General features: G+C 35.7%; 2 protein-coding genes across 2 annotated transcripts in view; one reads left to right on the top strand and one right to left on the bottom strand.

The window, feature by feature from the left end:
- The window catches only part of b4galt6 (UDP-Gal:betaGlcNAc beta 1,4- galactosyltransferase, polypeptide 6), a 26,617-nt gene extending 17,912 nt beyond the window's left edge, over positions 1 to 8,705 (top strand). The window contains exon 9 of the mRNA XM_065257284.2: positions 5,546 to 8,705. Coding sequence (XP_065113356.1) covers positions 5,546 to 5,693 — 148 coding nt within the window. The 3' untranslated portion in view covers positions 5,694 to 8,705. The remainder of the gene's footprint in view (positions 1 to 5,545) is intronic.
- Positions 8,449 to 14,186, bottom strand: ttr (transthyretin (prealbumin, amyloidosis type I)). Its single transcript, XM_065257285.2, has 4 exons — positions 14,044 to 14,186; positions 12,864 to 13,003; positions 10,725 to 10,860; positions 8,449 to 8,911 (listed from the first exon to the last, which is right to left on the bottom strand). Exons 1-4 carry the CDS (start codon positions 14,107 to 14,109, stop codon positions 8,804 to 8,806), a joined length of 450 nt encoding a protein of 149 aa, XP_065113357.1. The 5' UTR covers positions 14,110 to 14,186; the 3' UTR covers positions 8,449 to 8,803.

Below are 14,186 nucleotides of genomic sequence, written 5' to 3'. Positions count from 1 at the left end.
TCAACTGTTGAGTGAGATGTGTAATGATCCCTTTTGCATAATGCTATAAATGGCATGCCATTCATGCAAATTGCCATATGTAGAAATGTGATAATTTTTTTTTAAGAAACCATTGGTGTTACAATGTTCAATAAAAAAATAAACGGAATAACTGCAATTAATTTTATAGTTGTAATATTACAATGAATTGACAAACCTCATAAATAATAACAATCATTAACTTTGTTTATCTGTTTTTGATACATAGTATTGCATAACTTCACAATAAGGTTTTATTTGTTAAGGGTAGTTATTGCTGGTTATAACACTGCTTGTTGAAATGCTTAAGGTAACACTTTATTTCGATAGTCCACTTTAGACATTTTACTAACTATAAGTAACTTTGTAACTACTTATCAACTACCAATCTTTAGAGAATTAGTAGAATGTCTGCTTAATATCTACTAACACTTTTTGGTGATGATATCTCAACAGACATTCAACTGTCTATGAGAATCTTTGCAGGTGCATTTCAACTTATTCCACTAACCCAAACCTCTTCCCTAACCCTAACCCTTACAGTCTACTAATACACTAATGACAGTTAGTTGACGTATAGTTGCAAAATATTGAAAGTTAGTTGACATGTAGTTGCAAAGTTATTTATAGTTAGTAGAATGTCTAAAGTGGACTATCAAAATAAAGTGTAACCCTGCTTAATTCTTAATTATTCCCAGATAAGAACCGCTCAAAACTTATAACACACAGTAGCCCTGATACTGCAGATCATTTTAATATTCTACAAAAATTCAATATTTAAATGTCTTTTAATAACATAAATTACATTATTTTTACAAGTGATTAAACCAAATGGTGTGTTTGTGACAATTGAACATCTCGTCTTATCTTAAAGCCGAAAGTAAATGGGTTTTTCCTCACGGAAGGTCTGCATTTGTAAAAAAAATAGCAAATAAAATGTCAAATCAATATTTAATGTTCTTACCATACTTATGAGGTAAATAACTGCGTAATAAGCGGGGTAATGATGAACAGGGAGCTGGTTGTTATAGCAAAATAAGCCCCTTCATTGTTGAAGACGATAGCCTCTTTCACACAGTAATTCTGGTAAATTACCATGAATTTCCTAGAATGAATTAACCAGCAAATACAAAAATGTGCCGTTCACACATGCAGTGACATTCCGTCTTTTTACCAGTAAGACATCATTCACACATCGGTATCAAAATCCGTTGAGAAAGCGGAAGTTACATGTGGCGTGCGGTGAGCTCAGTGTTGTATTTTTTTTAAACAATCCACGTCGTTCATATCCACGGTCCCTATTTTGTTGTTTTCCCGTCTGTGTTAAACGCTGACGGTCGTGAAATTGCTCGGGACCAAAAATAGCTCATTGAAATTGGGATCCCCTTGTGATGTCAGAGGGGGATAATACTGCTCCTTAATCTGCACTATCCAACCACGACACTGCCATTTAGTGCAGAGATCAGCTCATTCACATTTAAAAGGACACGCCCAAAAACAGCACATTTTTGCTCACACCTACAAAGTGTCGATTTTAACATGCTATAATAAATTATCTATATGGTATTTTGAGCTAAAACTTCACATACGTACTCTGGAGACACCAAAGATGTATTTAAAATTTTTAAAAAGTCTTGTGAAATGTCCCCTTTAAAAAAAAAAATATTAGTAAATGCTGTAATGAACATAAACTAAGATTAATTAATTCTGTAGAATATTATTCATTGTTAGTTGATGATAGCTAATGCATTAAATAATATTAACAAATACAATCTTATATTGTGTTTTAATTCAAAGAAAAACTCAAGACCTTATTTCTTTTTCGGTAAACAATTCTCCATCACACATTTCTTCGCACAGTTTCAGGTTGGGCATCATTGGTGGCCGTTGACTTTTTTTTTTGAGCATTTTTCGTTCATCATGCATCATGTCAAAATATGTGCCTGCTGCAGATTCTTCGAAGGCGTTTATGATGAAAGAAATGCTCACGTTTGCCAGATACTCGCTTAATCTTATGTGAAATCAGAGTCTAGTGTTAAGTGAGTGTCTTGCAAGTATTTTATGAATGTGAGCTTCTCTTTCATCATTAACCCTTTCACCATGTGCAGCAGGTATGTATTTGGACATGACGCATAATGCACAAAGGTTAACATGGCGTTTCGAACACACATTTTGATATGGCGAGCCACACACGACACACCAAACACATTTTTTTATAACCTTTTAGTAACAGTATGATATGGGGCGGCAGTGGCTCAGTGGTTCATGTAGGTTGTCTACAAACCGGAAGGTTGGTGGTTCGATCCCCGGCTCCACTGGACCAAGTGTCGAGGTGTCCTTGAGCAAGACACCTAACCCCAGCCGCTCCCGACGAGCTGACTGGCGCCTTGCTTGGCTGACACCGCCGTCGGTGTATGAATGTGTGAGTGAATGGGTGAATGTGAGGCTAATTGTAAAGCGCTTTGGATGGTCATAGGTCTGTTAAAAGCGCTGTATAAATGCAGTCCATTTACCATTTACCAATATGATTACTAGATATAAATGCGGCAATTATTTAAAATCCCCTGAGGTAATTCATTCAGTGAGATTGCTTATCTGTATTAAACATTTCAGAAGATCTTGACATTATCACTAAGATGTAGTGCACACTGCATGACTGAAATTCCTCTGCTTTGATATTTTCTAGTTGGGGACAGGAAGGCACAGGTCACTTCACCTTTAGTCCTATAGTGCAAGCACGTACACAACACTTAAAGGCAAAAAGACAGATTTGAAACCTGATATCCAGGCGTCTTATTCATTTTTTGCTACAATCTGACTACAGTCAATGCAATTTGACTACAGTCGTGCATTGTGCACAAGGTATAAAAAAGGTGGCTTAGTATAGTTAAATTGACAGTTTCAAATTACTTTTTGGTCAAGCTTTTTGGTCAATGAAAAAGGATACAGTTGCCGCTCTGCCGCCTTCCTTCGTTGCATGTTTACCCAAAAATGTATTAATTTTACTTTTTTATTTTTATTTTAAATTTGTTTCAATTTTTTATATACTCTTACAGTGCATATTTTATTTAATGTTATATACGATTTTTATGTGCTTTCACTTTTATTATCTATATTTCATATGATTATTATTATTATTTACTTAACGAAAGTAAATGTGGACTGCGGCTGTCAGGGTGCAAAATAAAAGGCACCATAAAAGTGGTGTACACAACTTAAAGGGGCGGTGAATTTGTCGATTTTATTGTTTTATACTGTTGTCTGATGTCTACTTATGATGTTCGCTTGGTTTTTAGATTCAAAAACATCAAAAGCAATAAGTAATAGGCTATTTTGTAACCTGGATTAGTGGCTCTCTGGAGAAAAGTTTCGTTTGAAGGGGCGGGCTGCATTGAAGACCTGGACGTAAACACCCACTGCTATGATTGGACCGCTTCATTCCCCGTCATTACATGTGGGGGAATGTTTTAAAAACATTAATGTGTAAAAATAGCAGCCGAACACATATATGTTCGACCCACAAAAGATTCTGGGTGCTAAAGATGATACACATAAATGACAATACGTATAATAAAGTAGAAACAAAACTTTAAACTCGATGTGACTAAATAACCGTATACCAGTGGTTCTCAAACTGGGGTCCGGGGCCCCGAGGGGGGCCACGAGATGGTGCCAGGGGGCCCCAGTTTTATGACATTTTTTAAAATACATTCATTTATCATGAATTCTGTGAAATTAAACCTAAAAAAATAAGGCTACTAACCAACAGCACTACTTTGTATAACTTAATGTTTTGTTTAATTGAAATGTAAAATTTTAGAACAGTTTTTTGTCATACATCTTCTTTGGGGGGGCCGCGAAGGAATGCACCGTACACAAGGGGGGCCGCATGCGGGAAAAGTTTGAGAACCACTGACGTATACAACACTGTAAGCGCTGATAATCTAAATCTAATCTAAACGGCGGCTGATAAATCCTCATCAATAACTTTGTATATTTCTATTGTGCTTGTGAGTTTGCTCTTAGATACACGTAACGTTACATACCACAGTTATATAATAAAAAAAGCTTTGTTGAGTGTTTGACCGTTCAAACGCAACTTGCCTAAATTACCGTATACAACACAGTAAGCGGACATCAGAATTTAAATTGCGTCTGGTAAGTCCTTCCTTATCACTAACTTTGTATATTTCTATCGTTATATTACAGTCGTATTGTTAAGTGTTGTACCTTTATTAATCGTTTAATGTTTTTAGTAAATTAAAACAGTCAAATATACGTGTTTAGACACTGATGTTATCAAGCGATCTCTTCTAACAAAGCAATAGTGAAACCCAGTAACTTAAAGTAAAATGTTTTACTTACTGTGTATACTGCTGTGTCATTTTTGTCAAGTCCAATATAAGTGGTGCTTTTAATCACAGTTTCTCTGCAAATCCAGCATCGACTTCTTTACAAACGAATCCGCGGTACACAAAGTAAACAAACACTCCCCACGCAAGCTGGAACTTCTTCAAAAACAAACTTTAACCACGCTTATTTTATCCATTTAACCATTCCTAATGTTATGTTCGGAGCCTCCGTTATCCAGCGTCTCTGTGTTCTTCCCATGTTTACTCTATCATAACAGATCACCGCGTCAAAATAAAAGTCTCTCAGATTTTTTTTTATTTAAAAGTCATTTTGGTTACATTTGGCAATCTTTAAAGATGTTTACTGATTATTGAGACACACATGTGTCACGTGAAGCTGTGGGCGGGGCTACAAAAGTGGTCGTGGTATTTGGGTAAAGGGAGGTGCTTCAGTTCTACTCTGATTCTACCAAGTTATAATCCAAATCATCTGACGTCACATAATGCCTTAATACAAACTGTAATTTATGTTTTTCACTCATTATTTTGACATGTCTTTCCTCTCCTTGCTGTCTTAAAGAAATATTTGGTTTGTTCATTACACAAAGCTATCATGAGGTTTTAAAATTTAGATTTTATGTTTATTTTGATGATTTGTTAAATAGAAAGACATAAAGATTTGAAATGAAAAAGCAAATGACAAAACCTTCATTTTTTCAACCTTTTTTGGTGTACCCTGTCAGAAAAAATTGTCAAAATATGTTCCTCAGCTGTCACTGGGGGTCTGAACCATTTTAAAAAGTACACTTTGCACCTTAGTTAATTTTAGTACTTCAGATATACATACTGGTACCAAAGAGAGCCATTAGTACCTCAAATATACATATACATACTTAATAGTACATATTAGGACTTTTTAAAAGTGCCCTAGTGACCGCTGAGGTACATATTTTGAGTATTTGAAGGGTGAGAAACAGCTTTTTTTTACCTCTGACCTATTTAAACTTGACCTGACCCAAAACTATTCATCAGTCAGTGCCTGTCGGTGCGTACCCTGTAGCGGAATGACCTACGTTTGACAGAAGAATATTTGCATTAACAAGCTTGTTGATCTTTGCATATTGTAGATAAGCTCAAGGTCACGCTAACCAAAGTTCAACTTGCTTTCCCCTCAGGTACAAGTTGCTGAGGTACTCCAAAGAAAGACAGCATCTGGACGGCTTGAACAATCTGCACTACACGCCAGAGATCTCTCGAAGTAGCTTGTATAAGAACATTACGGTGAATCTGATTCCTGAACTCGCACCCATATCAGATTACTGACAGGTTCCGCCCACCCCATTGTGACCTCCAATTGGGTTGGACTTAAAATGTGATGTATCAATGCCAAATGCCCTTAATAATAGAAGAGGAAAGGGCAAAGGCCTGTTTAATGCACAGTTAATAGAGTGATATGTGTGTGTGTATGCTTGTGTGAGGATGCTGGATCATATCTGTAAACGTGTGTGTGTGTGTGTGTGTGGGGTGATCGTTTATCTGCATGTTCCTGTGTCCATGCTGGCTTTAGAGAATTCGATCACAATACATTTCAAAAAAATCAAACTAAAGAAGAGAGGAGTGCCAGCATCAACAAATCAGATGTTTACTGCAAAGCCTTAATTGAATTTTATAGGCTATCAAACTCTGTAAATTCAGTCCTTCGTGCTAACATTGTAGAAAGCTTGGTCTTACATTACAACAGCACTGTTGACGCCAATAGAAATACTGTCACGTTATGTTATGTGTACGATTTTTATACACGTCTTTTTTTAAAAAGAAAAAATGATCTCGAGGTAGTCGAAGCAAATGGATGGATGATGTTTTAAATCAGTCCTTCATTCATTTCAGTTAGCGCACCAATAGAAACCATTCTCCCAAACCCATTGCTATACAGAAGGCTGTGAAACATGCATGCACATCCCAGAGTCCCCTGTAAATACCTGGCCTTTCAAGCAATGCTTTAGCTATGTCACTTAAAGACGCCTGTGATTCCAGTGGAAACACTTATTTTTGGCAGCTATATGTTGTTTTGAATTCTATTAATTTTATTATATATATTTTTTTTATTCTTGAAGGGTGTGTGACAAAAAATATCAGACTGTAGAATGCAGAAGTAATGGATAACAACATACGGATGATATTACCTGCTGCATGCCTTAATTTATTTTTTGTAACATGATTATTTTGTGTCTTAATTTCGTCGAATGTTTATTTTTTCGTTGATGGCATAATCATTCTCCCGTCTTACATGTGAGGTGTACTGAAGCGAGAAACGCTAGAGAGGGAGTTCATCTCCGAGGTCGTTCGGGTTCCGGTCGGGTTCACAGCTGCTAAAGCCAAAACGCCCAGGACAGGGTTTGGCGCGTGTCTCAACCTGTGTGTTTATGTGTGTTTGTGTCCGTGTATGTGTGTAGCTTCTTAACACGAACTACTGGCTGATGTTGCGCTTTGGTCGGACCGCGAGAAGGGCCAAAATGAGAGAGCGGTGTCGGCGTCGCTCTTGAATGGCTTTTCGAAGTACACTTGGGCCATGACGACTTTATGCTGTTAAAGTTTCGAGCATTACAAGCTGTTGGTCGACGGTCTTTTTTTTGTATGCTTGCCTTTTTGTATGATTTTAAGTTGTTGAGTTGTTAACGTAGGTTGTTTTAATTTGTATATTTTTTTAATTAAGTTATCAAATGTCCTATAAACTGCTGTTTTATATCCACTCGTATCGTGCGTGCATATTTCAATCAACTCCAAATTTACACAACGGTTCCCCTGCGGTGAGATTATGTCAGCAGCATGATTACTTCACAACTGACATTGAAGTACACTCGGCATCCTAGATAGCAGCCCGTGTTGTCTTGTTCTGTCCACCCGTGGCTTTTGAAGTCACATGCTTTCTCTCTTCTGATTGGATGTTCTCCTAGTTGCCATTTCTTCAGTTGTGGTTACAGAAATCCAGGAACTGAAAAACTACACAGCTGACGGTAATAGATGAAAGAGACTTAGGTGGTTACTAGTGCCAAAGTCTGCTTTTTTCTTTTTGTACAGTACAATGTAGCTCTTTAGGACATCAGACCGCGTAGTTAAAACTGCCTGTTCAAGCATTAATAATGAATGGATGCAAACTGCTTAAAGCCGGTTTGTTGTATATGTTGAGACTCTATGTATAACATCATATCATATATTCATAAGCAGTCTGTATGTGAGAATAGCTGTGGGCTGTACAATGACACGGATGATGGCTTGAAAACCCCCGGCTTGCTTTTCCTCTACGCAGAGCGTACAGTTTTTACATAAAGCGAAGCAGTGACATTGGCACACTGATAAGATGTTGACATCATTTCCACATGAAACAGTAAATTGAGGAATCTAGAACTTGATAAGAGGAAATCCGGTGTGTACACATGTACAAGTGTCCAGTTTTGCTGAAATAATAATATCATTCCACCAGCACAGTGCACTCTTTTTTATTTTTATTTTATTTTACAGGCACAAGACAGCACTAAAGTAGCTTTCATATGCTGCCTGTTGTGGATTGTGTTAATCGACAGCTTTTTCAAGTTTTTATTCTTTTACGTAGTTCAGAGCTGACATTGTTCTTAAGTTATTCTTTAAATGAGGTGGGTTGCAATATATGAAGTTTGAATGTCATTTATTCAGGTGGTTTCACATTCCCCTGATTCGAAGAATCGGCTAATGCCGACCGGGTTACCGCATAACGTGTCGGTTTGTTTTCTGGTGGTTAGTCAGTCGTAGCTCTCAAAGAAGCTTTGTTTAGTGCTGTTGTCTGTATGCAGGTTTAGATTTCACCCCGATCCCACCCTCACATAGCTGCCCCTTATCATCTTCACCTGTCTTTTGAATATATCCAGAAATAATAGATAGAGAATTTAAAAGATGATTTATTCACCTTTACAAGTCTGTAATGTAGAGTGTTACATTATTGCAGTATTCATATTTGTGCCTTGAGTTTTTTTTTTTCACTTCCATGTTGAGATGTGCAGTGGGGTGCGTGTGGATGGTGTTTGAAAATACAATTGGGTGCACATTTTCCCTTTTAAGTTTATTTGTATGTTTTTATTTGAATCTGGAACAATCTACAAAACTGAATAAACTGCTAGTCATTAAATTGAACATTTGTGGGTCCACTTTAACACCGGTTTAAGAAACAGAATGTCTGGTGATGACAGCTGCTTTGCCTGACATTTCCTGGTTCCAGATTTTATTTTTTTTCTTGTTGTACCGGTCTGTTCACTGCGTTACGCTCTGTAATGATAATTAAAAAAACTTTATAGTTGAAAACTTGATCAGAGTGGGACGTCTTTCTTTGGTGTGGTTGGAGTGAGTGTCGTGTTTTTTCCTCTGTTCAGGTGGATGACGTGCAGGGTCATGTTACAGTGTTGTCAGTCGTGTGCTTTGACTACCACGGCTGTTGAAGTGTATGAGAAGGGGCTCAGGAGAAGAGCCAGAGTGTAATGGCGATGACCCTCCGCATGAGCCTCGAAAACGACCTGCAATCACAAAAACACCTGAGAAGCACATCTGCTAGACAAAAGTACATACATGTGGTCCGAAAGACTAGGTTATATCTGTAAATGGGTCAGTGACAAAAACGGTTTGGCAAGATGAGAAATTCAAAAATCTTTTTTAAAAAGCACACATCAGGTTTATTTCAATGCACATAGTGTATTTATGTTGGTTTTATGCAATAAAAATGACATTTGCACCATTTTTATGACAGTTAAGACCTGAAAATGTCCAATGGTGTAACCGCCAATTGCGCCAAAGAATGAGAAATATTTAATATTTTATCCAACTTCATGACATGTAAGTGTAATCATAATTTTTTTTAAAATATCATTTTATTAGTTATTTGTAATGAATTTTTGTAATTTTTTTTCCGGACTATGCTGAACACAGCTCTGTAATTTAAATAATCTTTGACAAATGATGTAAAAATGTTTTGAAAAAATCATATTACACCAAACTAGATGATTATGTTTTATTCCACATTTTTTAGAAATATATTTATATTTTCGTTTAAAAAAATACTAGTTACACCAATTGACACAGACAGGTTATACCACATTGACATTTTTGCAATTATCCCCCAAATATTCTTTCAAAATGAAATTAAACCAGAAATTTTTGACTTGGTCCTCAAACAGGAGAATGTATGCAAGTAATCTGCAAATTTATTTTGAAATTTTAACCCTTTTACATTTAATTGAAGCATACCGACACAAAAGAATTAATATCACGTCATTGACCCAAATACAAATCTATATGTGACCCTGAACCACAAATCCAGGGTGAAGTTTTTAAATGAGATTTATGCATAATATAAAATAAATAATCATAATAATTAGCTTTCCATTAATGTTTGTTTTTTAGGATAGGACAATATTTGGTTAAGATACAACTCTTTGAAAATCTGGAATCTGAGGGTGCAAAAAATATTGAGAAAAGTCCTTACCCAAACACACATTACTAATGATAAATACTTTTTTTACGGTATTTACAAAATATCTTCATGGAATGTGATCTTTACTTAATGTCCTAATAATTATAAATATATTGTTGGCTATTGCTAGGTTTTTGGTCCAGGGTCACATACAGTTCTACGATCCTAAAAATGGGAACCTGTGAACAGTACGTGAAGACAAATAGTGCTATGCATGTTCATGTACATGCATGAGTTGTGCCTGAATTGCTCTTATCTAAAACTGTCCTGTGTATCTATAGAAAACAAGATATAGGCTTTTAAATATTTACCTCCACAGTTAATATAGCTCTTGGTTGACATCCAAGACAATCATTTAGGTGAATACTCCACACATATTTGCTAAATGAGAGTATTTGGTCTTTTGCACACCAGTAGTTGCTCACCAAAATAAAACTATGCATGTGATCTTTCAAACAAGGATATAGAAGATGCTGTAAGCATTTGTTTGTGTAAATTGCCTCAATACCTTAAATATATATATCATCACTCATTGTATAGTAAAAGGCAAAAGCTCTGTATAGCAAAAAAAAGCTTAGTGACCCATGCATTTTAGCCAATTAAACTGCTCCATGATTGTAAAAAAAGGAGCTCTATATTAACCTCCTAAGACCTGGATGTCCACATACATGGACATCAAATTTTTTTGTTCTTTGCACCATTTTTGATAATTATATTTATTGGTTCTTCCTAACTACAAAATAGCTGGAAAAAACAAAGCTTGGGTCTTAGGAGGTTAATCATAACAGAATCGTGATTGTGATTCAGCCACCTAGAAATTAACGCCCAGAGAGTGCAAATGTTTCTTATTGCTCACTTACGTCAGCTATCTGGTGGAAAGGTGTGCGACCTTCAGCCTTCCAGTATGTTTTAGTGTCAAACTCCACCCGATAGACACCAGGAGTGAACTCCTGCTCCGTTATCAAGTCATGGACCTCACCAGATGCATCTACTTTTCTGCATGAGATTAAAAGCGAATTAATAATACTGAAAAAAATGGGAATGAGATATAGTGAGGATGATGAGTGTGTGAAGATGTAAATAAATTAATAATATGCAGTAATCTAGCACGCTATGAAATAGAGCAAAAAATCAGACTAATGGCTTTATAAATCTTACATAAAAACAATCATATCTGTTATATACTGAACATATATGTAATCCTATGTTTCTTTTATTTTACTTTTACTTTACTGTAAAATGAAGCATAATACATTGTTAGGAAAAAATTGAGTTAAAAGCCGTCACTGGGGCGAAACCCTTCAAAAAGTACAATTTGGTACAGCTACCAACATTTGGTACAAATATGTACTTTTGAGATACTGTACTAGTATGTTTTTTTGAGATATTAATAAGCTCTCTTTTGCACCAGTATGTGGGTCATTCTACGGAAATTTCAATTTTTCTGTCCCTAGCCTTTACAGAAATATTACACATGAAACACCCTTTAGGGTTGCAATTTTTTATATTTTAAAATCAAAATCACACTGATGACATCACTTGACTTCCTTCTTTCAATTTCCTGGAGATGTATGAAGAGACGCCCATATAAGTTCACTGTCTCTTTTCAGTTATCAGAAATCTTCTCATTTGTCTCATGATTTCATATGAAGCTTTTAGTTTCATTTACTGGTATGACTTCCCTTATTGTTTGGGAATTGCAAAAAACTAGAATAAAAATGGATTAAACTACTTAATTTAGTGAATATACAATGATTGACAACCCTGTGGTTTGATACTTTGCAGCAGAAATTTTGTAAAATACAGTTTTCATGAAAATTGTCACTGGTGTTACTTTCACTGGTGTTACCTTCCTTATGGGTAACAGCAGCGAAGATCACTAACACCAGTGAATGGTGAACTGTTGTGTCACTGGTGTTACTGTGATTTTTTTCTTTCACATTAAATAAAATCTTTCACATGTGAATTTTTAATTCATTGAATTCTGCTACACTTAAGAATTAAGCTTTAACACCTTCATAAACACCTTTTAATATTGCTAAAGAAGTAAGGTAACACCAGTGACAAAAAAAAGATCTATGCAGTCTTGAAGTACATGCACAAAAAAACCTCATTAAGCTGTCATTTATGTGTACTTATAAAGTCAAAGAGTAATCTAATAATGTGTTCTAAGTTTAAATGTTAGAAAAAGAAATACATTTTAAGACATCTTGCCATACCAAAAGTGGACATTTCTGTAGAATGACCCATGTACATCTGAGGTACACTGTAAAACTTGAAAAGTTAACTCAAACCATTTAAGGAAACTGATTGGCTTAAACCATTTAAGTTTAAAAACACATGCATATGAGAACTGTGACCTTAAATATAAGTGCATATTTGCATATGACTCAATATATTTAAGTTTACAGGCTTTTGGTTTCCTTAAATAATTTTAGTTGAGGCAACTTATTGGGGCGGTTTCCCGAACACGGTTTAAATTAATCCTAGGCCTTAGTTAGATTAGAACATTTAGGGAGTTTTTACAACAAACTTTACAAAAAACAATACTGGTGTGGATCTTGAGACAAAACAATGGTTAAGTTATGTCATTACAAGGTGTTTTTAAATCAAGGCAGCTCAAACATGCATTTTAGTCTGGCACTAAAACTGCCCCATCAGGTTTTACGTAATCTTTAGGTGCAAAGCATTATAAGAAAGCGTAACGCCCTCTAGTGACAGTTGAGGCACATATTTTGTCTAGTACTAGTACTTCATTACTAGAAACTTATATTGGGACTAGACTTAAGTGTAAAGAAATTAAATGTAATAAAACAACTTGTTTTTATGAAATGTACAGTAAGTAAAAAGTAAGATATACTTTAGTCATGTTAAAGTTTCCCAATGAAAAACACTAAAGTACAGACACTTGAGTAAAAATACTTCACTACTGCCCTCTGTTTACATATTAATATATGGGATGGGACTTTATTAAAGCATGAAGATTAATGTGGTCTTACCCACTGGCAATCTTTTCCCATGTCCCACCTTGACCCTGACGATAAACATCCAGAGCTACATTTCCAGCCGGAATGCCCTTCACGGCATCCAAAATCTTAACCGTCAGAGGACAGTGAGAATCTGAACCACCATGAACACCCTGTTACACAAGTCAAAACAGATCAGTGCACGCAAACTCTGGCTTCTCACGGGTCAGTGTATACTGAATACACACATACATACATACTGAACACATATATATAAGAGCAATTGATATGTGCACTCATTTTTAGTTTGGCTGATGGACGGCAGAAGCTTTATCAGCTCTGCTGAGCAATCTGTGGGGTCAGTAACCGCCTGAACATACAGAGCCTTCCAGGTATAGATAGTTTACAGCAGTACTTTGTAGTATGGTTAGGCTGTCCAACTACTAAAAGTGCCTTGTTTCACCCCGAAGGGGTCATCTAAGGGGATTGTGATTACATTATATAGACAATTATTTATGTTACACTTTATGGTGTGGCTTGCCGGACAGGGTTTAGATTAATCCAGGAGGAGGCCTTAGTTGGGACATTTAAGTAGTTTTTATAAACATACTTGACCAAAAATGTGCATATAACAATGATACTGATATATTGTAAGATATGTCAATGCAAGTTCTTTTTATATTAAGGCAGCTCAATTTTTTTACTAGTCTGGGACTAAACCCTGTCCTGCAAATCACCCCAAGATGAATTTATTTGAATCAAGCAGTGATACTGACTGTATTTTACATTGTAATTCAAAATTGGCTTTGGTAAGTAAATAAAAATTTGGATTTTATTAGGAATTACAACATAATTGCTCAATTCAAATTCAAGACAAACTAAAATTCAAGAAAACCACAAGTCAACAAAAAACCATTGAGTCATGACGCTAATGTGCAAAAAAGCTATTACAAATGCAAATTACCATTTTATGATCAATGAGAAATTTTCAGGTGAGTAAATGTTCTCAATTCAGCCACTATGGCAGGTGTGGCAAAATCTTTACATATATACAAAGTATCGAAACCAACTTTTGGAATCAGTTCTCATTAAAATTTATTCTAAATCACTTGGTCAGAGTTAATTTTTTACGTTTTCATATTTTGTTAATACATTTCAAAAGGTTTACTTAAAAAATGACACACAGCATTTAATCATATATTACTGAACTTACCACTGGAGCAGATGTACAGAAGGCTAACAGAGATGCAAGTATCACACAAATCACTGCTTTAGCCATGTTAGAGCAAGACTGTGTGAAAAAACACTCAAACTGCCCTTTATACAGCTGTAGGCCGTGTAATCAGGTGACTTGGG

This window comes from Paramisgurnus dabryanus, chromosome 12, assembly GCF_030506205.2.
Source record: "Paramisgurnus dabryanus chromosome 12, PD_genome_1.1, whole genome shotgun sequence".
NCBI lineage: Eukaryota > Metazoa > Chordata > Actinopteri > Cypriniformes > Cobitidae > Paramisgurnus > Paramisgurnus dabryanus.
The sequence above is the reverse complement of the archived record's forward strand: the minus strand, read 5'-3'. Positions and strand labels throughout refer to the sequence as shown.